This window comes from Antechinus flavipes, chromosome 1 (assembly GCF_016432865.1).
Source record: "Antechinus flavipes isolate AdamAnt ecotype Samford, QLD, Australia chromosome 1, AdamAnt_v2, whole genome shotgun sequence".
Lineage (NCBI taxonomy): Eukaryota > Metazoa > Chordata > Mammalia > Dasyuromorphia > Dasyuridae > Antechinus > Antechinus flavipes.
The window spans coordinates 136,839,366-136,862,546 of record NC_067398.1 but is presented as its reverse complement, the minus strand read 5'-3'; the positions used below and the strand labels follow the sequence as shown (position 1 = coordinate 136,862,546).

At 34.2% G+C, this 23,181-nt stretch overlaps 1 protein-coding gene across 10 annotated transcripts in view; it reads left to right on the top strand.

The window, feature by feature from the left end:
• The window catches only part of ARL15 (ADP ribosylation factor like GTPase 15), a 580,734-nt gene that overhangs the window by 108,560 nt on the left and 448,993 nt on the right, over positions 1 to 23,181 (top strand). For 2 of the 10 annotated variants that reach the window (XM_051990671.1, XM_051990679.1), the window contains exons 2-3: positions 11,249 to 11,305; positions 16,803 to 16,889. The exons of 3 other annotated variants lie outside the window; for them this stretch is intronic. In XM_051990671.1, coding sequence (XP_051846631.1) covers positions 11,249 to 11,305; positions 16,803 to 16,889 — 144 coding nt within the window. Of the gene's footprint in view, positions 1 to 9,051; positions 9,073 to 11,248; positions 11,306 to 11,509; positions 11,547 to 13,337; positions 13,389 to 16,802; positions 16,890 to 23,181 lie in introns of those variants that run through there. 5 more of the 10 variants (XM_051990708.1, XM_051990705.1, XM_051990675.1 and 2 more) reach the window with 5 other exon arrangements.

Here is a 23,181-nt window from a genome sequence, read left to right as displayed (position 1 = left end):
CTGTAAAAAGCAAACAAAAAACCCCAACCAAAACCAAAAATAAAAGTCTTTATATGTTCATAGTCCAGCAAAACAGTTTGCTAGATTTACCATGTTTAAATTCCTGGTAGAAGGTGAGTGGTAGGTTTCATCTTTATTCATTTGAACTTATAGTTTATCATTGCTTTGATCACACTAAAGTTTTCAATATTGTTTTTCTCTATAATCATTGTAAAGATTATTCTGTTTCTATTCACTTTACTCTGCTTCATTTCATAAAGATCCTTCCCAGTTTTCTCTGAAATTGTTCACTTCATAATTTCTTAGGATAAAATATGTGGTTGCATGTGGTGCAACAACATTATTGTTCCCTTACCCTGTATGTGCCAAAATGTTTGTGGCAGCCCTGTTTGTAGAGGCTAGAAACTGAAAAATGAATGGATGCCCATCAATTGGAGAATGGCTGGGTAAATTGTGGTATATGAATGTTAAGGAATATTATTTTCTGTAAGAAATGACCAGCAGGTCATGAATACAGAGAGGCTTGGAGAGACTTACATGAACTGATGCTAAGTGAAATGAGAAGAACCAGGAGATCATTATATACTTCAACGATACTGTGTGAGGATGTATTCTTATGGAAGTGGATTTCTTTGACAAAGAGAAGGTCTAACTCAGTTTCAATTGCTCAGTGATGACAGCAGCTACACCCAAAGAAAGAACACTGGGAAATGAATGTAAACTGTTTGCATTTTTGTTTTTCTTCCCAGGTTATTTTTACCTTCTGAATCCAATTCTCCATGTGCAACAAGAGAACTGTTTGGTTCTGCACACATATATTGTATCTAGCATATACTGTGACATTTAACATGTATAGGACTTTTGCCATCTGGGGGAAGGGGGTGGAGGGAGGGGAGGGGGTAGTCGGAACAGAAGTGAGTGCAAGGGATAATGTTGTAAAAAATTACCCAGGCATGGATTCTGTCAATAAAAAGTTATAATTATTTTAAAAAAATGTTCCCTTACATTCATCAAACACACTTTTTATTCATTATTTAATAGGATAATTTCCTTAAGTTTCCAACTTTTAATTACCACAAAAAGAGCTGTTATAAATATTTTTGTATGGATAGTTCCTTTTCCTCTTTGATTTCTTTTGATTTATAGATTTAATAAGTAGTACAGTTGACTGAAAGTATTCACAGTTTAATAACTTTAGGGTAGAGTTCCAAATTGCTTTCCAAAATGCCTAACAATTCCCTGAAATTGAGGTGTCAAATATGGGGCCCATAATACTCCTTTTTGTAGTCTGAATCATATTAAAACAAACATTTTAGTATTCAGTAAATATTTGACAATATGTTTATATGTAAATATATTAATTATATTTGATATAAACATTTAGTAGTAAAATATTAACAAAATAAAAATATAATTAAACATAATATCAATGTGCAATTTTCTAGGTCTGTATGAGGCCGATAGGGATCCCTTATGTATGTTTAAGTAGTCCCCAGTCCTATTTGAATTAGATACCACTTCATAAAGGTACAAACCCTTTCGTATTTGCAATTTTCTTCTTTTGTTATCTTTGCCATTCTGATGGGTGTGAGGTAGAATCTGCAGAATTTTTGAACATGTCAATCTGTGCTCACAATTTAGTCATCTGAAAACTCACTCCAGCTCTGCAGATAGTGTCAAAAAATCTTTTGACTCAAAAATCTTATGCTTTCCTTCTTACCAGTATTATGGCAGAGATAAAATTTAAGAAGTCAATAACAATACTATGTAGAAAGAATACTTTGTGAATGGAATCATGATTCCAGTTATGATTTGGTGAATAAAGTAATGGAATCAGACTCTTAAGAGTAGATGTTTGGCCTTGGAAAAAGTAATGAATGTTTTAAAGTTATCATTTTTTTAATCTGTAAAGAGTTGGATTTGATTTATAAAATCATTTCTTCAAAATGCATATTTCTACAACATTTATTATAACATGTGCTTTGTAAATTTATAAATTATTTGAATTTACATTTTCTGTTTTAAGTTATAGAAAGGAGTTCCTACTTCATACTTAAAAAAGAAATTTGTGTATTCTAGTACTCTTTTTACATAATAAAAGGCTTAGAATTTAGCAGATTTTCCCATTCCTGCATGAATGGTATCTTCTATTAAACTTTAGTAGATAGAGTACTGGTAGGAGCCTGTTATACCATTTCATAGATATAGTAAGGCTAAAATGCCTTTTAGGGGAGAACCTTGTATAGTTGTTCTTTATGATAAGTTAGAATACCTTAGATTAGAAACCTATTTCCAGATGATTGTTTACATGAATAGCAGGTATGTAGTACCCCATTCAGAATGAATTCTTATTGATTTCAAAGAAAATAAAGACATTTATCAAATGGATGAAATAATTTTTCATCAGTTTCTTTTATCTTGCTGCATATGTGTATGTCTATATATATGTATTTCTCTTGTAGATAAATTATTTTCGTTCCCTTGATATCATCATTGAGTTAAAGTTTTCTTGTTTATAAATCAGTTTTCATATAATTGATTGAGAAAAGTCTCAAAGGCAATTGGAAGGGATGAGATTGAAAGCACAGTTGGAAGGACTAACTGGTCTTGAGAAGGAGGGAAAATATTTCCTTCCTAGACAGAGTAAAGAATCAGTGAAGACAGATAAATTTAGAGGTAAGGAATATGGATACTGAGAAAACTCAGAGAGATGATTCCTATCTCAATAAAATAGGAGGTGTGGATAGAGGCTTGAGGAAAGTGGGAAAAAATTGAGCAGCTACTCTGTGAAAGTCAGCAAAGAATTGGTAAAAGCCCAGTTGAAGTTTGGTAGTGTGGAATGGTAGTAGAAATAGTTTTGGTGACTTCTTCCCTTCTTCCTCCCTTCTCCTCCCTAACCCCCCACCAGATGGGCATTCTGAGAGCTAGAGCAGGGCAGTAAAGGCAGAAGAGTCAAGAGATTCTAAAGTACTAGTGAAAGCACTTTGAAAATTCAATATTCTTGGCTGGGTATTGATGTTGTTGCAGCCAGGAGGGAGAATCCTGAGAAAGAAAGGGATCAGAATAAAGGTGAAGAGCAGGTTCAGTAAGAGGAGCGAAAGGGTGAGAGAAGTAGAGAGAACTGAAGAGTTTTAAGAACTGGAGCATTTTAGGTTAATGATGATGTCACATCTATGAGTGGCTGGGAGGTGTAGTGGAGGTTAAAATCATGGAATGGAAGAGATCATGGAAGCATGAACTCTAATGTTCATAGAAGGAACACTAATATGAATGTTGAAGCAATAGATGAGATATAGCAAGAAAGATAAGAGTACAGCAAGAAAGGAGGTGAATGGGAACATTTTGAGCCAGATGCCCAAGTCATTCAGAAAATTAGGGTTGTGATGTAGAGGTCATTTATTTTAATTGATGATGATAATATCAAGGATAAGGATTGAATGGGATAGGAAGATATTCCAGACATAGTTTTAATAGTCTGTTAATAAGTGTATCTGGAGAGTTTGTTGAGTTTTGGCAGAAGAACATGATCTGGAAATGGCAAGAAAGAAGGACAAAACAATTGATGTCTTGCTTTGTTAGTCAAGGGAGTGAAAAAAGGTGGGCCTTCAAGAGAATAGTGACATTAAGGGCAAAAAAAAAAAAAAACAAACAAACTTCATCAGCTTATAGAATTTAGAGTTAAGAGGTAAGAAAATGGAATGTTTTTGACTTAGATGATGTGCAAGAAGAAGCTGATGCTTTGTTAAAATTTCTTAACAGATATGAAAGAAATATAGGAGACACATTTCAGGACATTAGATAAAGTATGCATTAGAGGATGAATTGAGTAACTTACCTTAATGTGGTTATTTGGGATAATAGCAGTATAATAAGATATTAAATGATGTCAATTAAAATGATTACAAGTGAACAAATACACAAGAAATATGTATTTGATAATCCTGGAGGACAAGGTGAAGCATGACAAGGGCAGAGGTTGGGTTAACATTTGGGAAGAGGATTTGTGCTGTTTTTGTGAAGGAGAGGAATGCAAAAAGAATCTTTGGAGAAACCTGGAGAAAAATCAGTTGTATTCTGGCATTTTCTGAAGATGGGGGTTGAGGAGGGGGAAAAACATAATACTCTTTTAACTCTTCCCTACCCATCACATCATCTTGAAAACAGCTAATTTGTCTTTTGTTAAGGAAAACTTAGTGTGATTTCAGGGTGCTACTACTCCTCTGATTTTTTCTTACTTGACATACTGATGACTGAAATTTTATTTAACTATATATGAAGACTTTTATTCCCCAAGAAGCGAATAAAGAATAAATGCAAGTGTAAGTTTAGTTTTAGTTAAAGTCCACAGTGAACAGATAACACTACAGGGTTTACTATTTTGTTAATAGAAAGGTAAAGAAAAGAATTAGGAAACAGTGATTGTTTGAAGCCTGAAGGTGGCACAGGAAGTGAAGATTAGATAATTTGATGAAAAACTTGTTCATATGTAATATATAATCATAGAAAAGGGAGATCTCTATTTACATATTGAATATACATATGTTTATGTACACAAACATATATGCATAACCTTTGTTTTTATTCAACCAATTCAGTCATGTCTGACTTCAAGACCCCGTGGACATGCTTCTATTCTCTACTATCTATAGAAGTCTAAGTTCATGGTTGTTGTTTCCATTATGTTATTTATCCAGCTAATCTTTTGCCATTCTCACCCCCTCTCACCCCTCCCCCCCCCCTTTATTTTTTTGCCCCAAGTCTTTCCCAGTATCAGGGTCTTTTCCAGGGAGTCTTATCTTCTCATGTAGCCAAAGTAAGCTTCAGCTTTGGTATGTGACTTTACAGTGAGTACTTAATTTAAGGACTAACTGATTTGATGTTCTTGCTGTTCAAGAGACTCTCAAAAGTCTTCTAGTGTCTCAGTTTCAAAGTGTTGATTCTGAAGCTCTCAGCTTTCTTTATTGTCCAACTTTCACAGTCATATATTGCTATTTGAAAAACCATAGCTTAGATTATATGGACTTTTTTGTCAACAAGATGGCATTTTTGCTTTTTGCTATCTTGTATAGATTTACTTGTATAGATGTAAAGTACATCTTTTATAGATGTACTAGATTTTCCAAAGGAAAAGCATCTTTTAATTTTATGGCTTCAGTTGCCCTCTGCAGTCATCTTTGAGTCCAAGAATCTAAAATCTGACACTGCTTCCATTTTCTTTTCTATTTGCCAGAAAATGATGGAAACAGTTGCCATAATTTTTTTTTTAATATTAAGCTTCAAGTCAACTTTTATTCTCTTTCATCCTCAAAAGACTTCTTAATTCTTCCCTTTCTTCCATCAGTGTTATTGTTGAAATTATTCTCAGAGCAACCTTAATTCCAACTTTTGATTTGTCCTCCCTACCATTTTGCATGATGTTCTCTGCATATAAATTAAATAAAGTGATAATACACAGTCTTGTATTCCTTTTCAAGTCCTAAACCAATCAGTATTCTTCCCTTTCTTCCATCAATGTTATTGTTGAAATTATTCTCAGAGCAACCTTAATTCCAACTTTTGATTTGTCCTCCCTACCATTTTGCATGATGTTCTCTGCATGTAAATTAAATAAAGTGATAATACACAGTCTTGTATTCCTTTTCAAGTCCTAAACCAATCAGTTGATCTATATTTGATTCTAACTATTGCTTCTTGGCCCCTCAGGAGACAAGTAAAATGATTTGGCCATTTTGTACTTGAAGGCCAAACTTTCCTGTTAATCCAATAATCTTTTGATTTCCTGCTTTAGCATTCCAATCACCTATGAAGAATGTGACTTTTTTTTGGAAGGGAAGAGGTTTTCATAGAATCTGATCAACTTAAGCCTCTTGTTATCAGTGGTTGGAGCAGAGATTTGTATTACAATGGTTTGCTGTCACTTTTGAGATTATACCATACTCTGTTTTTCTCTCCCTATTATTGACTGAGGGCTTCTTTTATTCTAAGGGATTCTTGCCCACAGTGATATATGTAGTGGTCATCGAAATTAAATTCACTCATTTCCATCCATTTAAATTCAGTGACACCGAAGATGTGGTTGTTTAATCTTTCCATCTCCTGTTTGATCACATCTAAGCTACCTTGATGCATAGATCTTACATTCTGGGTTTTTATGCAATATTCTTTTTGTCACCAGACACATCAACAGTTGAGCCTCCACATCTGCTTCATTAGTCCTGGAGGTGCTTGTAGTTATTCTCTGCTCTTCTCTAGTGGTGTATTGAACACCTTTTCATCTGAGGGGCTCATCTACCAACATCATCTCTTTTTATCATTTTACTACTGTCCATGGTGGGTTTTTTTGGGGAGGGGGCGGGAGGCACAAAGATACTGGAATGGTTTGCCATTTCTTTCTCCAGGGGAATTCTTACTCAGAATTCTCTGTATGGCTAATCTCATAATTTCATTGAGTCCCTCTGCCATGACAAGGATACATAAACTTAACAGGTACCAAATTGGGGGGGGAAAACATTTTATTTTTCCTTGAGCTTTAGAGCAAGAGTGTGAGATTTTATGTATAAAAGAAACTACCACATGATAAGCTAGAATGCACAAAAGTTAAAACTCTTCAGGTGATGGGGGCAGAAAAATTAAAGTAAATCAGTGTATTTTTAAGAAAAATATATGTTTGTATTATATTGTAAGTCATATACCCGTATATATGTATATATACGTGTATCTATATCTCTATATATTGAAACATTAGTTATGTGTGTTTGTATTTTTATCACCTACCAAATACTATACATCTGATTTGTTTTTTAAAGGGAGATTTTTCCCTAATTCATCTTTTGTACTGCTTTCATCTTTTTTGGTATTTTAAAAAAAGGTTTTATACAACACTCTTGTTGAAGTAGAAGGTCAGTGTTGAAAGTGTTGTTCCTGTGGTTTTGAATTCAAACTCAGAAAACCCCTTAATTTGCATGACCTTGGGCAAAGCAAAGCAAAGCAAAGAAATTAACTTTGTTAACTTTTTGCTTTGTAAGATGGGGATAGTAGTATTTCTACAACCTACCATAGAAGATTATCCTAAGGAAAATGTTTTGCATCCTTTAACCACTGTATAAATGCAAAACTTTTATACGTGATTTCATTGATGAAAGTCTTGCCCAGATTTATATATAGCTAGAATGTATCAGAGTAGTACTTGAATCCAGGATTTTTATTCTGAAGTCAGCCATCCAACCAACATAGTTCTCTGTTGGTATTATTGTTAATAATAATCAGCTATGATAATAAATATATTTTAAGAAAATTAAGTTTACTTTTGGATAGATAGCTACCTGGAACCTTTGTTCTGTACCTCCCCCAAATGATTATGTATATGATAAATATGGTTTTCAGTAATTATTTTGGGTTTAATGCACGAGTTTTCAGTATTCTATATACTGTTTTGTAAAATTGACTCATTAGTAAATGTTCTATGTTTTAAAAATAAACATTTGGAATGATGGAAATAAGGCAAAAAGCAAATTCTATTTTTAGAGAGACTTAATCTTGTCAGTTTTGCTTTAGATACAGAATGTTTCCATCATCTGATTATCATGCTTTTTCCTATTTTTACGAAGTTAAAAAATAGTTGATGAGCTGTGGAAAAGATGCACTTTAAATATTAACTTAACCTCCCCCCCTCCCCAACTTTTATAATGTTTTCCGCAAAGGAAAAAAGAAAAAGCTTTTTAGTTCACTAAGTAAGTTGTTAAATAATTCACTGTTAATGTTTGCAGTGACATCTAGAACAAGACTAGCTGTAATACAGATAGCACTACAATCAGTTTATTTCAAGGCTGTCTTAGTAACTTAAGTGTGATCGCAACATATTTTCTTTATTTTGTCATATTCAAAGAGGAAAGAGAATCCTAGCAATCAGGTAGCTGATAAGGACATAGATCTTTCCCCCAGTCCTGTACCTTTTACTTTCAATATCCCTTTGCTATGGGGTAAAGACAAACAAAAAAAAAATTAGCCTTGTGGGGAAATGGGATGGTTCCACCTCTCAGATCTCCAACTAGGCTGGCTTTGTTTGAAAGGGGATGAAACCTTCTTCTGAGGGATTTCTCGCTTTTATTCTCTCCTGTGTTTCCTTATTCACACTTTGCTTTCTCTTAGATTTTCAAAAAGCATTTTTAAAAACCTGAAAAATTCTAAATTTTACATTTTTACAGGTTGTTTTTTTAAAAAAATAAAATTTAATATATTAGTTCCATCACTGTCCTGCTTTCCTATGACCTCTTCTGAATTTCTCTGTATTTTCTGTGGTTTTTTAATTGATGTTTTTAAAATCTTCCTCCACCTGTAGGGGGAAAAAGTCATCCCTTGTAGCAAGTAAGCTTAATCAAGCAAAAGAAATTCATGTATTGCTTATATCTGAAAATGTATGTTTTACTCTGCATATTTTGTCCATCCTCCTCTGCCATGAGTTGGGAAAAGGATGATTTATTATCAGACTTTGTAATCTTCAATGGTCTTTGCATTGATCATAGTTCTGTAGTCTTTCATAGTTGGTTTTCTTTATAGTGTTGTAATCATTGTAAATACTCCTGGTTCTATTGAACTTCAATTTGCATTGGCTCACATAAATTCTCCCAGGTTTTTCTGAATTAATTCCTTTTATCATTTTTTACAAAATATTGGAACTTTTTATTATACATACAACATATTTTTTAGCCATTTCCCAATTGATGGGCAAAAAAAAAATTGTTGCAGCATTTTATATATTAGCTTTCTACTTTCCTCCCCATAAAAGTTAAGCAAGGGAAGAAAATGAATCGACAGTTTTCTCTTTTGTGTATTGGGAGGATGAAGGATTGCAAAGAGAGGGTTATATTTGAAACTGTATGTTGTTTATTTTTGCAAAGAAATGTTTTTATCACTTCTGGTTGACTAAGATTTGATACATTTTTGGATTAAGTTGTTACAGACTTTCTGCTAATAATACTTGTTTTCAACTTTGTTGTTTCTTAAGGTTTTTCTTTTTCTTTTTTTGCTTTCATGCTTACCTTCAAACTTCCCTAGAGAAAACAGCTGTAAACTGTAAGTAAATCAAACAATTCAAATGCAGTGTATTCTACACTGCCCCCCCTTCCTTTCCCCCTCCACCCTTTCCCATTCTCCATCCCGGTACAAATTATTTTAGCCAGGAAAGCAATTTAGATCAGTAACTAGTTTTTGCTAATCCTTCCTTCTTTCCTCTTTCTCCCCGCCTCAGTCTTTGAGGAGGAATAGATCTTAGCTAAGGCGAGGCTAATAGAAGACAGCAGTCTGGAAGAAGCACCTCAGCTTCTTGCTTCTTTCTCAGATTTACTTGTCATAGTGTAGATTTGGAAAATGTGCAGATTAGACCAAGACAGCCATGCCTATACTTATCAGGAAATTAATTATGTCTTTCTCAAATGCGAGAATCACAATGCCATTTTTCTCAGTTTCTTATTGGGTAGAAAAACCTTTTGGCATTGATCATTGAGTCTAATGCAGGAAATATATTGATAGGAAAGTTAATTTAGCAGATGGGCCTGAGGGAAAATGCCTGTGATCAGAAGAAGAAATAGTGATAAGAATGAACTTATATAACAATTAGGGTAATTTCCAGAAATTATAGCAATTGTATTATGAAGGTTAACTATTTTGATAGTGCCCAAATTTTAATGTTTTCCATTTTTGGAGCCAGGAGGGGAAGGAAGTAAGAAAGAAGATTTCTAATGAAGAGTATCTTTTCTTTTTCCTCCCTGACCCCTATTTAAAGAGGGTAGCTCCTTTAGCAGGCAGTACTATAACCCTGAATGTTCCCTAATTGTGCCACAGCCCTTTTTCTTATGACATAGTGGATATATATGAATTTCTAAAATACAGTTATCTTACAATAAAGTATTGATTTGACCTTCTTGTCCTTTAAAATATTATTTGAGTTTTGTTCATTTTAATTAAGAAAAGCCAGTTATGCTAAAAGAAATTCATTAATAATGTTGCAAAAATGGAAGTTTTTGAAAAAATAAACCTTTACCTTAGTTAAATTATTAAATAAAAACAACAAATTGTTGGAAATTTTTGGCAACCTCAAGTTTTGGTTTAAATTATTTAGATCAACAAATATCTTCTACTCTAGTTTTCATTGAATTTTCATGTGTATGTGTGGAGGGGAGGCTATATCTATATCTATCTATCTATCTATCTATCTATCTATCTATAGTCACTGACATTGTTTTGAAGGATAAGATCTGATTCTCTTGCATAATCCTTTGATCTGATTGCTTGTGCTACAAAAAGGAAACCTTTGAAAGATTTTCATTTTTTGGTGGGAAATCCCAGGTGGGGATTCTGTGTTATTGCTATACTTGGCATAATAGATAAAACCATAATTGATCCACTTTGTGCTTCTTGGGATTGTGGCATTAAAATTCGATTAGAGAAGCATTTAGTTGATAGTATAATGAAATAATTACCGATGTACTAGTAGGTACTAATTTCATGTGAACATTTTGTGTTAAAGAAGATAGCAAGCAGCATAGTGATTTTTATGAAAAATGATGTACTCACTCAACAATACCTGACGTGTAGTAAGTGCTTGTTGATATGGAAATGGGAGCGAGCTCAGGTGTATTATCAAAACTATCTCTTCTGTCCCTCAGCTACTTGCCTCGGTTTTCTTTAGTTCCCAGAGAATAATGGTAATTGGCCTTTTCAAGAAGTTTACCCTACATGTACAAAGTTTTTATATCTCAAAAAATTTTTTATTAGTAAAAGTATAATAATGCACTTAAAGGCCTATATTGTAAAATGTATTTATGGAATAGTACTTAAATTCTGTTGTAGAGAAGGCTTAAATGTTTAGACTAAATCCTGCAAAAAAATACCAGTCTTGTCTATGTTTTATTTTTTTTTCCTAAATTGGAGCTGTTACAGTAACATTCTGGGAAAATTATATTTAAAGGAATTCATTATCAAAAGATAATTAGCCTTGTAAAACGACTTTTGAAAATTGGTATCATATATTATTCCCTGAATTTTGGTATTTTCTGAGACTAGACAAGAAGCCAAATGATATCTGTATTTATAATCAGTAATCTGTTCATCTGTAATCACTTGATAGAACTCTTATTTCTAGCATTGCAGTTTCTCCAAAGTGGGAGGTAAGGGGAAGGGGAAGGGGAAAAAAGTAAATTCCATAATATGTACACTTACTGGCAATCTCATTCTTATTTTAATCTTTTAGAGAATGTCTGAGTGTATCCAGATCTCATTTGCTGTTTGTAGAATTGGCATTTACACGGTAAGCAATGTATGTTTTTGCTGTACCAAATGTCATACAAAATAGGTGAATAGGTTGTTTTGGTTGCTTATTTAGGGGAGGGGTTAAAGAACCATGACCTTTTGACTCACTACATTCCACTAATATCCATGCTGTGGTTCAGGCATGCAAAGTTGTAAACTAATTTTCCTTTTCTTTTTCTTAAACCTTCTTTCCTTTTGAAAGGCCTAAGAAAGAGGTGCATGAGAGTGTGCCATAGCAGGTAAGAGGCCTGTGGATTTTTGAAGATTCTAATTGTCTTTAAGACACTTATGATAGAAACTTGTGTTGTTCAACTATACTACTCAGAAGAGTTTGTGTTCCTGAAAGTCTTTTGAAAAGTGTAGTGCCAGAGTTCTCCATAATGTTAAAAAGATAATCTTTCATGTCCAATTTGAATCTGGGGAATTGGGGGTGGTGGTGGTGGATTTTTTTCCTTCCTTTTTCCTCTCTGTAGGGAAAAGAACTTGTGTTATTTGGGCTAGATGCTATTATTTTGAGAACCCAGAACCCAGAGTGATTAAATATTTAATGACACCAGTAAATATATTATTAGAAGTTTAAAATTTTACAGTCAGAGATATGAAAGTGTTTTCATAAACACCAAGGCCTCAAAACAAAAGGCATCTGTGATATTTGTTCCCAGCTTGATAAATGGGTGACCTGGAGAACCAAATTGTTAGTTTTATAAGATTAGAGGGTGGGTCTATACAATAAAATAATTACAGCAGAAATCTATTACATTGATCTACTACTAAGTGGCCTGTTCTGTTGGGGGGGGGAGGGTGAGAATCTCCTTTAAAGGAAAAAATGTCCTGCTGAATGGGCAGGACCTACCAAAAAAAAAAAAATGTCCATATGATTAACCATAATTGAAAGTTAAAAATTCTATAGAGAGAAACAAAAAGAGGTAGAAAAGACCACTGACCAATAGATTGTGGTAGAATCTAATATATTTGGCTGTTCCCTTTCCTCCACAACAATTCAAGATAGTTTAGTCAACTTTCATTTCTATGACATTAATAGTACATCAAATAGTGCTTATTAAATAGTTTAAAAAAACAGTTTGAAAGTTTTGATTCTTTCCTCTTATATAAATTGAATGGTAAATTGTCACAGGCAACTATGTTGCATGGAGAAATAAGTTGGATAATATATGAATGCTTACTGGCATGGTAGTCATATAAAAACAGCAAAAATTTAATGAAAATCAAAGTATATACAGTGCATTCTTATCCTATCTCCTTTTTAAGGTTATATAGAAAATTAACAAAATAAGCCAGTACTTCTCCTGCAAGTAATGTAATCAGCTTTTCCTAGAACTTCAGTTAAGTAAGAATGGGAGGGTAATTCCCAGTTTTCAAGGTAGAGAGTTTAAGATAGAGATAGTATAACTAATTAATATTTAGTCAGTGATATAAATTAAAGTAGAACCCAACAGACCTAGTCTCCCACCTGTGTGGGAAAAGGTGAAGAACTTACAGCACATATTAATCAGAGACTGTTAGCTAAAGTAGATCAAGCCTATAGGCCTCAGTTTCTGCTTCTCCGGAGTCACGTGATTTTAGATAAGGCCTGGACTACATTCCATTGTCCAGTGTGGCCAAAGAAGCTGTATATCACCATTCCACTGACCAACCAGGGGAACAGTAGACTTATGTGACCAATCACAACATATAGAGGGTGGGATTTGGGAGGTTCTTTGTCTGACATGTATAAAAGCTGTAAGCATTTTCAAGGCTCTGGCCCGACCCTGCTGTGAAATTTGGCTCGCAGACAGGATGGGGTCTGCTTCTTGAGATTCTAATAAATAATTCTGCTTTCTATGAGTGATCTCGGTAGTAGTCAAATTGGGTAGATCTTTTTGTTCCAAACACACCAAAGCTTAGAATTTAAATGGAAGTATATTTAAGGGAAAAAAAAAAAAAAACCACACACAGTCTTTGGAGCTGAGCATCTGTTTTGAGAAGATAACTTTCTTTTATATTATTTAAAAATAATCTTTCAATTGCAGGGAATGTTACACAGGAGATAATGCATATTCTCTAGAACCTAGTGTCTTGATGTAAGTACAAAGAAGTAATTTATTTTTTAAAAACAAAAATGGTTCTGTTAAGTGGGCCCACACTATTTTTGGTATTAAAAAAAAAAAAAAAAAACCTCAATGGTTGCCAGTAAGGAGGGAGAAGGGGAAGTAGGTTAGTGCAGAAATTGTCATTACAATTGTGGTTGGATGTGGTACTGGACATGAACTAGGCTGTTTTTTGTTTTTTTTTTTTTAAATTCTAGAAAAGAAAAACTAGAAGTTTTCTTATCCTATTCTTTATTGAGGCTGCTATTTTTGTAACCTTAAAATTAACATTCTGGAATCAGAGTTTGACTAACCACAGGGCAAAGAGGGACACTCCTGAAAGCCATTTGTATAGGAGAATGGCTTGCCTTATCTCTGTATAAACTGCAAACATTTTGAGAAAAACAGGTTTTAAAGTTTCCTCAAAGAATCTTCCAGGAGCCTCTTGTCATTGAGGACAGGTGGCTTCTTTGCCAAAATAGGAAGTGTCTTGGAATTATTTTTTACTGAAGATATTAATAATGACTCCTGTCTTCTTTGGCTGTTGTTTGAAGTAATGAAGACGAGGTAAAAGAAGTGGTCAGTGTATTTCGCTCTTCTGGCAATCTACCTATGACAGGTTGCTCTGGAAGCTTAGGAATACTGATAAGAAAGGAAGAAATGGACCTTTAGTCTCAGTTCTTGGAGCTAACATTCAACCAGCATAGCACTGAGACATATTCCAAGTAGCACTAGCTGTCTCTTGGTCATTAAGGCTACATTTAAAGGAGCTTAAAATTGTCTCAACATTATGAGAATAAGGTCAAATAATATGAGATATTAAGTCTTGAAAGGGGGCATGTCATCCATAGAACTCAGGATTTGTAGCTAAGAGACTTGGGTTTAGTCAAGAGACTTAGGGTCCTGAGGTGAAAATGACCTTCAAAGTTATCTAGTGCTCCCCTCTCATTTTGTAAATAAAAAAATTGAAGCTCAAAGAAATGAACTAATTTGTCCCAAGATTTAGAAGTAATTTCAAAGGGTCCTCTGCCTCAGCCTCTGGTGATGATTGAACTGGGTTACTAGACAACTCTGATAACCCTAGTTTCTTCATTTTGTAAAATGGTAATAATAATAGTCATGATGCTTTTTCCTACAGGATAATTGAAAGTTGTTATAGAAACTTTAATGCTCCAGATAAATATGAGATAATTACTATTTTGCCACCACCAGACTCTTTTATTTTTTTTTTTTAAATACCAGATGAGATTTCATTGGTATAGGAAACTCGTCCTTCCCATGCTAGCCTAATCAGAGAAAAGCAGATTAAGACTTATTATCTACCTTCAGAAGGTCAGTATTATAAATGAGGTATCATGTGCCACATCAAAATAAAGAGCAGTGATAGTTTTCTGCCTAGTTGCTATGTAGCTTCCAATTTTGTTTATGCCACCATTCACAAAATTCACTTTCGTGATAGTTTTATCATGTACCTCTTAGCCATGTTGTTTACCATCCAAAGGCAAGACTTCTGTTTTATAACTATTCTGCTATTATTAATACTTTTTAACCTTTCAGCTCACAGGTGTATTGGATTAAACAGGTGTTAAGATTGAACTTGAAACCTTAGCTGTCTTTGTTATATTTAATATAATACAATTGAACCAGGTGTGAGATAATGGAAAATTAGCATCAAGATATCAGGGAGAAAATGAAGAATTTATGTCCAGCTGATATTGAATCAGGAATCATCTTCCTTTATGAAGAAAGGCATAGTTTAAATCTGTATATCACCAAGTTATTATCTGTTAGGCAAACTGGAACACCTGAACATTGGCTTATCAAATATTGTTTGTGATTATAGGTCCAAGAATGGTGACAATGTGCATGCAATGTGGAAAAGACTTCATTGAATCAGAATTTGGGAGATATTGATCATCTAGTCCATCCCCCTCCCGTGAGGGGAATATGAGGAAATAGTCTTGTATCAGGAATCACCTTTATCAGTAATGTGATTTTGGAACATGGGCTGCTGCAGTAGTAAGCCGAGTAGGAAGTTGAACTACCCACAAGCAAGATACTTAAAAGAATGGAAGGACAAATTAAACTGAATTTCAGGGAGCATAGCAGATTTTTGTTGATTATTGGGGAATAGAAAGAATAAGTGATGTACAGGCCAAGATGGGGGTAAAGCCAGAGATGTTGGGAAGTAAAATTGGCTTAGAGATGGGAGCAGAGCTTTTGTAACTGGCAACAGTCACTAGATAAACAATAGACCAAGTCTGCATATGGTTTTAAAAACATATGTGACAATGAATAGTTAATCGTTTGTCAGACCAGCTTCTTTCAAGCAGAAAGGAGCAAGGATGGGGCTAGAATTGTTTTTAAAATGCATATATATATGTCTGCATAACCTTCATATTGGGAGAGGCAGTTTAGAAGGGTGGACAGAGAGCTGGCTTTGGAACCAGGGAAACCTTGTTTGAAGTCTTGAGTCTGACACACACTGACCTCTGACACATTCTGGCTGTGTGACTCTAGGCAAGTCATTCAGCCCTCAAAATTTTCTGAGGCTATCTGTTCCAGGACAGTTGTCATTCTGGTTTGATAGAAGAAATTTACTTGCTGACAGTTCCTCATGTCAGTGAAATCTCAGGTCCAATTTTAAAAGTTCAACAATAACAATAAAAATCCTCTCAACAACAACACTATCAAACAACTCCAAAACCTACCCATTTAAACTTGGAATGCAGAAAATTAGAGTGTATAAATGTCAAGACACATTTAGGGGAGCTTGATATATTTAAGATAATTTTGGAAGCTCTAGAAGGACCTTAGGCACCATCTAGCAGTGGATCATTGATATCTTAGGAAGGCAATTTGGAGTGGTAGATAGAGAACAGGTCTTGAAGTCAGAAAGGTCTCAATTTGAATCCTTAAGACACTTAGATGTATGATCCTGGGCAAATCACATTAACCTTTATGAACCTCAATTTGCAAAATGGAAATAATCATAACAACTGATCTCATTGGGTTGTTGAGAGAATCCTATGAGATAATATATGTAAAATGCTTTGCAAATTTTAAGATACTATGTATTTGCTAGCTCTTACTAACAGAAAAAAGGAATATATTTAAAGCTTAACAAATGATCCAGTTTAGAACAACAAGAGTTAAGAGATCTGGGACCCCTTCATAAAATCTGAAGTGTAGTTACTAAAAAAAAAAAAGTTAGATTGAAGGAACTATGAGAAACTTCTGTAACACCTTTTGAAACTGAAACTTGAACAGTAGCAAGATAAAATCTGTTTTGGGTGTTTTGTTTTGGGGAATAGTATCTTTTGGGGAAGATAGTATCTTTTTCTCTTAACTTCAAGATAATCAAGATATGACATAGATGGCAACTTAAAGAAAATCTTTGCTTTCCAGTGCTGGGCCATTCACAAGGAAACCTTCTTGAAGCCCCACTACTCCATCTTTTTTCCTTATTTGGCTCAGGGCCAGTTTTCAATGATGGTAAGTAGAGGTCATGGTCACATCCTGTCCTCTATAGATAAAATGTTCTTTGCTGTCTTTTTCCTTCTACAGAAGCAGTTTTTGGCGCATTTTTTTGTTTTTTGTTTTTTTTCCTGAGTTAATTTGACCAATATCTAGAGCCAGTTCACACTGATTGTTAAGTTTTTCGTTGGAATATTTACATTTGGGAAATAGCTGAATATTACAAATCAGTATTTGGTTAATTTTGTTTGTTGTATTATATGTAGTTAAAAAAGTGCTGCATAAAATATTAATACACTCACATTTCTTTCTTATACTTCTTCCTTTTCTAACCCTCTTCCCTCTCCTCCCCTCCCAAAAAAGCTGGCAAACCCTCACCAATATTCTTTACAAGATGATCTCAGAAGAATTTTTAAATAGGATAGATTAGTAGTACTTAGTAAAATAATAATGGAAGAAGAAAATGTCTTTCTACTCTCATAAGTTATATAGAAGAAAGATCACTGGACCAGAAATCAGGAGGCCTTGGTATTTAATCTCAGCAAAATTCTCCATCTAGAGAATTTTCCATCTAGAAATATGCATTTTTATGGGTTTCACATGGATCCAACTTTTTAGGAAATCTTTAATTTTCTCATTTCCATTAATACTTTTTGTAGTTGAAGAAATCCTATGAAAATGAAAATTATAACATAGAAGACTGTTCAGATTATAATTTTCCCCTAGCTTTGGCTGTTTAATTTACTTCCTTTACTAACTTCAGCAGACTCTACTTTGTTTGATGGACACTAGTCATGGCTTTGATTCTGGTTAGTTAATACTTCATTTATTTAGACAAAACTTTAAAAAAATTAGTGAATTTGCACTGGACTTTTGTGTATTAAGGATAATAGATATACAGTTATTATTATTATTTTTTAAATTTTATCTTTATTTATTTATTTATTTCTAATAACTTTTTATTGATAGAACTCATGCCAGGGTAACTTTTTACAACATTATCCCTTGCATTCACTTCTGTTCCTATTTTTCCCCTCTCTCCCTCCACTCCCTCCCCCAGATGGCAAGCAATCCTTTACATGTTGAATAGGTTACAGTGATATACAGTTATTTTAGGAAAAAGTAGAATATACTGGTCAGAATCTAGGGATTGAATATAGTTGTGTAATGCCTGGGGTAATTGGTGTAAGGAAGTTAGAATTAGAAAAGAACACCCCCCCAAAAAAAAAAATCAGTTAAAATAACATAGGAAATGAATAGTTTATATATGAGGATTGACTGAAAAGTTTAGGGTTCTTTTAACCCCACTTGTACCTGTTGTTATTTTTTTTTTGTTTTTGTATCTTTAAGTAAATTTGTGTTGAACCTACTTCAGACAGTGTACAGTGTGCTGAGGAAAAATTAGCAGCTCTCGTGTGACAACTTGCCAGACCTTTTCAGAGCTGTCCATCTACCTTTGGTATCCACCTTTACCCAACTACACATAAGGCAGCATGTGTAGCAACCACACCCTGGTAAACTGTCCTGATAGGTGGAATAAATCAAGTCCAGGGTAACTGACTGGGGGGTGTCTGCCCCAAGGACTTGGAGACATTCTCCAGCAGAGTGGGCAGATGAGAACAGATCGTTCTGAAGGCCACAAAAGTGATTGAAGCAGGCTTTGTGCAGCACTTGGAACTAGCGCTTAGTCAGATCCTGGGAGATGTCAGGGTCATCCTGCATCTTGGGTTATTGCCAATTGTCTTAATTGGACTTTGGACTTTGATGACTTGGGAAGAGAGAGGGAGGCTGAAGACTTTGTGCTGCCTCGCTTAAATCCAGTTCAAGGGCAAATCAAGACATCACCTATGATATCATTGGTCCTCTTTGAAAATGAAGCACTGGCAACTACTTCAAGCAGTGATTTTTTTGAGGGTAACAATTTGAGACATTTCTGACCACATCAAAATGCCTTAAAAACATTCAAACAGCAGATTAGTTTAAAGTCATTTTAACTTATTTTTAAAGGACAGCTGTCTATACCTTAAGGATCTTTAATCTGATAAAATAAAGGCTGAGTAGTGCTATAATTTACAAGTTGGCATGTAATGAGCCCTGATAATGTTTAAATGCTATTAATGCTAGGAAGGAGATAATTTCAGGAAAAATAAATGGAAATGTGTCTTTTTCAGTGGCAATATTCTTAATTTCTATAAACTAAAAATATAAATAGGGCTCAAAGATAAACAGGGATTCAGATTCATGACACGTAAGAGGGAACTTTTGGAAATATACTCTCCTATCAGAAAATGACAGTAGTTGACAGAAAGAACACAGCATTTCTTTCTTTCTTTCTTTTTTTAAAGCTTTTTTTTTTTTTTTTAATACAAAACATGCATGGGTAATTTTTCAATATTGACTCTTACAAATCTTTCTGTTCGAAATTTTTCCCTCAACCTCACCCCTAGATGGTAGGTAGTTTAATGTATATTAAATATGTTAAAATATATGTTAAATCCAATATATGTATACATATTTATACAGTTATCTTGCTGCACAAGGAAAATTGGATCAAGAAGGAAAAAACCCGAGAAAGAAAATAAAATGCAAGCAAACATCAACAGAAAGAGTGATAATGCTATGTTGTGGTCCACATTCAGTTCCTGCAGTCCTCTCTCTGGGTGTATATGGCTCTCTTCATCACTGAATAATTGGAACTGATTTGAATCATCTCATTGTTGAAAAGAGCCATGTCCATCAGAATTGATCATTGTATAATCTTGTTGCCATGTATAATGATCTCCTGGTTCTGCTTATTTCACTTAGCATCAGTTCATGTAAATCTTTCTAGGTCTCTCTGAAATTATCCTGTTGATCATTTCCTACAGAACAATAATATTCTATAACATTCATATGTTATTTTTCAGCCATTCTGTACTTGATGGACATCCATTCAGTTTCCAGTTTCTAACCACTACAAAAAGGACACATGTAACATCACATTTCTTTTGTTGTTAAGGGTGATTTTGTAATGTGGATGATAGTATGCTTTTTGTGAATTCTTTTTTGTTTTTTTTCCATTTAAAATAATCAGGGTTAGTTTAGTTGCTCCTAAACCAGACAGGTGGCAGTTTACTGCCTTAAGTTGTCCAAATTTGTTTCTTACTTTGAAGATAGGTTATAGTTATTTAGCTTTTCATTCAAAATACAATCTTGTGAACACATAGACACTGTTTGCTTGGATACAGGTCAATTATTTCTATTTTTCATCTTGTTTGTATTTCTTTCTTTTCATCATCAACAATGTAACTCTTTCATGAAGTTGTGTTTTTAATCCCTTTTTAGTTCCTTCTCATATGTTGTTCTAAATGGATTCATTTCTAGTCTTCTGACTCCTGACTTCCATCCTTTAATTTATCTTTTCAATAGAATATTGAGATTTCTTCATAGGAATGCTGTGTTTTTCATAATCATAACTAAGTTAAATAAGCTTAAAATGTTGCAATTCCAAGGTATTTCCAGAAAAGGAGCTGAAGCTCATCACATTGGAGTTTAAACTGAGGTCCTTTTACTTTCTACTGTATCTCTCCCTGTCTTTATCCCTTTTCCTCTATTTCTGCCTTTCTCTTTCTCTTGTCTCTGCCTCTCTCTTGTTTCTCCCTGCCTTCCTTACAGATGATGGTTTCGTTAGGAGAAATTATTTAAATTTGGCCACATATAGATATCTTCTTTCAGCTCATAAATTAATTATATTGAAAACCCTAAACAATTCCAAACACAAGTATTTCAGAACATAATGAGATTACCCACACATATTTCTATTTTTAATCTTTGTGAATATTTAAATTTTTAGTTCCTTTCTTCCAACTAGTTATAATACCATTTATAAGTGGGTTATTTATTGCCACATCATAGGGAAATGGAACTTTGTTGAAGTGAGTGGCCTATCTAAAAGTTGAGTTTAGCGTGTAAGGATATTTTATAATGTGAGGAAAAGGGTATTCTTTGTATCCATTTAATCCTGTGGAAATGATGTATTTCTAAAAAAGTTGTCCATTTGATTCAACAAATAATTTAAAAAAACATTTATTAAATAAGGCAATGTGATATGCTACATCCTGGAGATGCAGAGATATATGATCCAGATATTGTTAATGAATTTATATCTCATGGGAGAAAGGGATGGAGATATAAATGCACAGATAACTGATATGAAAGCAAATTAGGATCAATGAAAAAGATCCATCTCCAAAGATAGAGATGGCTATGAAGGCAGGCAAGATCAATTTCCCTTGGGAGCGAAGCTTAGGAAAGGCTTTAAAGTAAGTTGTGGCCATTGAGTTAGGCTTTGAAAGAGGGGAAAGAGGGGAAAGAGGGTTGGATTTCATCAGAGGAAGAGTGTGAGAAGGAAGGAATGTATGAGAAATGGTGAGGACAGAGCCATGGAGTCCAGAGAAGGCAGGCAAGTCCAATTTGACTCGAAGATAGGTTATGTGTAGCCAAGAAGGCTATACATAGCACATAGTGCTTAGAGATTTCAGTAATGCTTTTCCTGTTTTTTGTAGTTTTCTTCACAAAAACCCATATAAAAGTACTCTAGGTATTGGTATTCTCATTTTATAAGTGAGGAAAAAGCTTTAGAGAGGATAAGCAATCTTAGGTCACATAGCTATTGAGTATTAAAAGTGAGATTTGAGCCTCTATTCCAATACTTTCCTGAAATAAAAAGATAATAAGAATATAGTATAATATAAGAAGAACTAACATTGGGTTACAGTACATTTTAAGAAAATTTGCAGAATTTTGAAGAAAATTTCCCAATAATTAAATTTGGTGAGTCAATTATGGAAAGAGTTTATTGAAATATATCTAGCCATTAAAAATAATTATAGATACAGGCAAGTGGTGTTACTCAAGATTCTTTGTTTTTTTGAGATAAATAAGCACAGTATAGAGCCTAATTCTTGAAATAGAATAAGGGTCTGTGCTAAAATTTACCTTAATGTTCTGACTGTCTGAAGCCAGTTAGTATAAACAGCATTGTAAAAGGCTTGTTCACTACATTCTATGATGCTGCTAATTTTAAAATGAATTATCTTTTTATTAAAGCAGACTCAGAAGGGCTTCTACATGGATAACTTTTTTTTTTTAATAATTGGATTTAATATTATTAATGTACTTAAAGTAATAAAACTACTGAATATTAAAAAAATTTTTTGTAGTTAACTGTGTCAAATGATATGCTAAGTACTCTGCAAATATATCATTTCATCCTTAAAACACCCCTGTGAGGTAGGTGCTATTATTATTGCTATTTTACAGATGACTAAATTGCAGCAAACAGAGTTTAAATCTCTCTAGCCGAGTCACACAGTTAGTGTCTGAGGCCAGATTTAAACTTACACACGCTCTATCCATTGTGCCATCTAGCCCCTCTACAGATAAAGCTGGAAAGGTGGAGGCTGGGACTAGTGATCAAGGGATTAGAGATCAAGGTTTTTGAGTAGAAGACTAACTTGATCAGAGTGAAGATATCTTATGAAGACAGACTGATAGCTGACTTGATGTAGAGATGAAGGAAGTAACCAGGAATGTGAAGATTGAATTAGCACTCTGGATACCTTAAAATCAGCCGAAGTCAGGATAAGCAAAAGTCCTTGGTCTTTATAATTGGTCTTTAGGGGTAGAAGTGAATTGGATGGACACAGGTTCTCCTTCTTCCTCGTCTACTGCCAAAGTGACTTTGGCTTGTCTTACTCCACTCCCTAATCCTTTCCACAATTCTCTGTATACACCAAAAGATTGAACCAGCACAAAATAGTGGTAAGGACCATTTTCCAAGCATATGCTAATAGAGTGTTGTCCAATGGGTAATTAGCCCTAAGTGCTCAGTTGTCTGACCTCAGTGCACCAACTCGAGTTTCAGCCCTTTACATCTCCCGCTTTCTTTTGTTTTAGAACACAAGTGGTCATGCCATCCCTGATTTTTCAGGGAGGTGAGAACCCTAAAAAGGAGGTGATCACGCTCTCCCCGATTTCTCAGGAAGGGAGGTGAAAGCATTAAAAAGGAGATGATCATGTCCTCCCTGACATTTCAGAAAGAGAGATGAAAAGCACCAAAGGGAAGTGGGGATTGGTAGTGGGTTTCTGGGCTGAAGACTATTATTAGAAACATGTATGCACAAACCCATCAGCATGGGAAGTATTAATTGATGGGGGTGTGTCAATAATATGCTCAGTAGGCGGGGTTGAAGCTGCCTTGTGAGAGGTAGAATCATCATGCTCTTCATCCTCATTTAACTCCCTATACCCTCGGATGACATTGCCATTA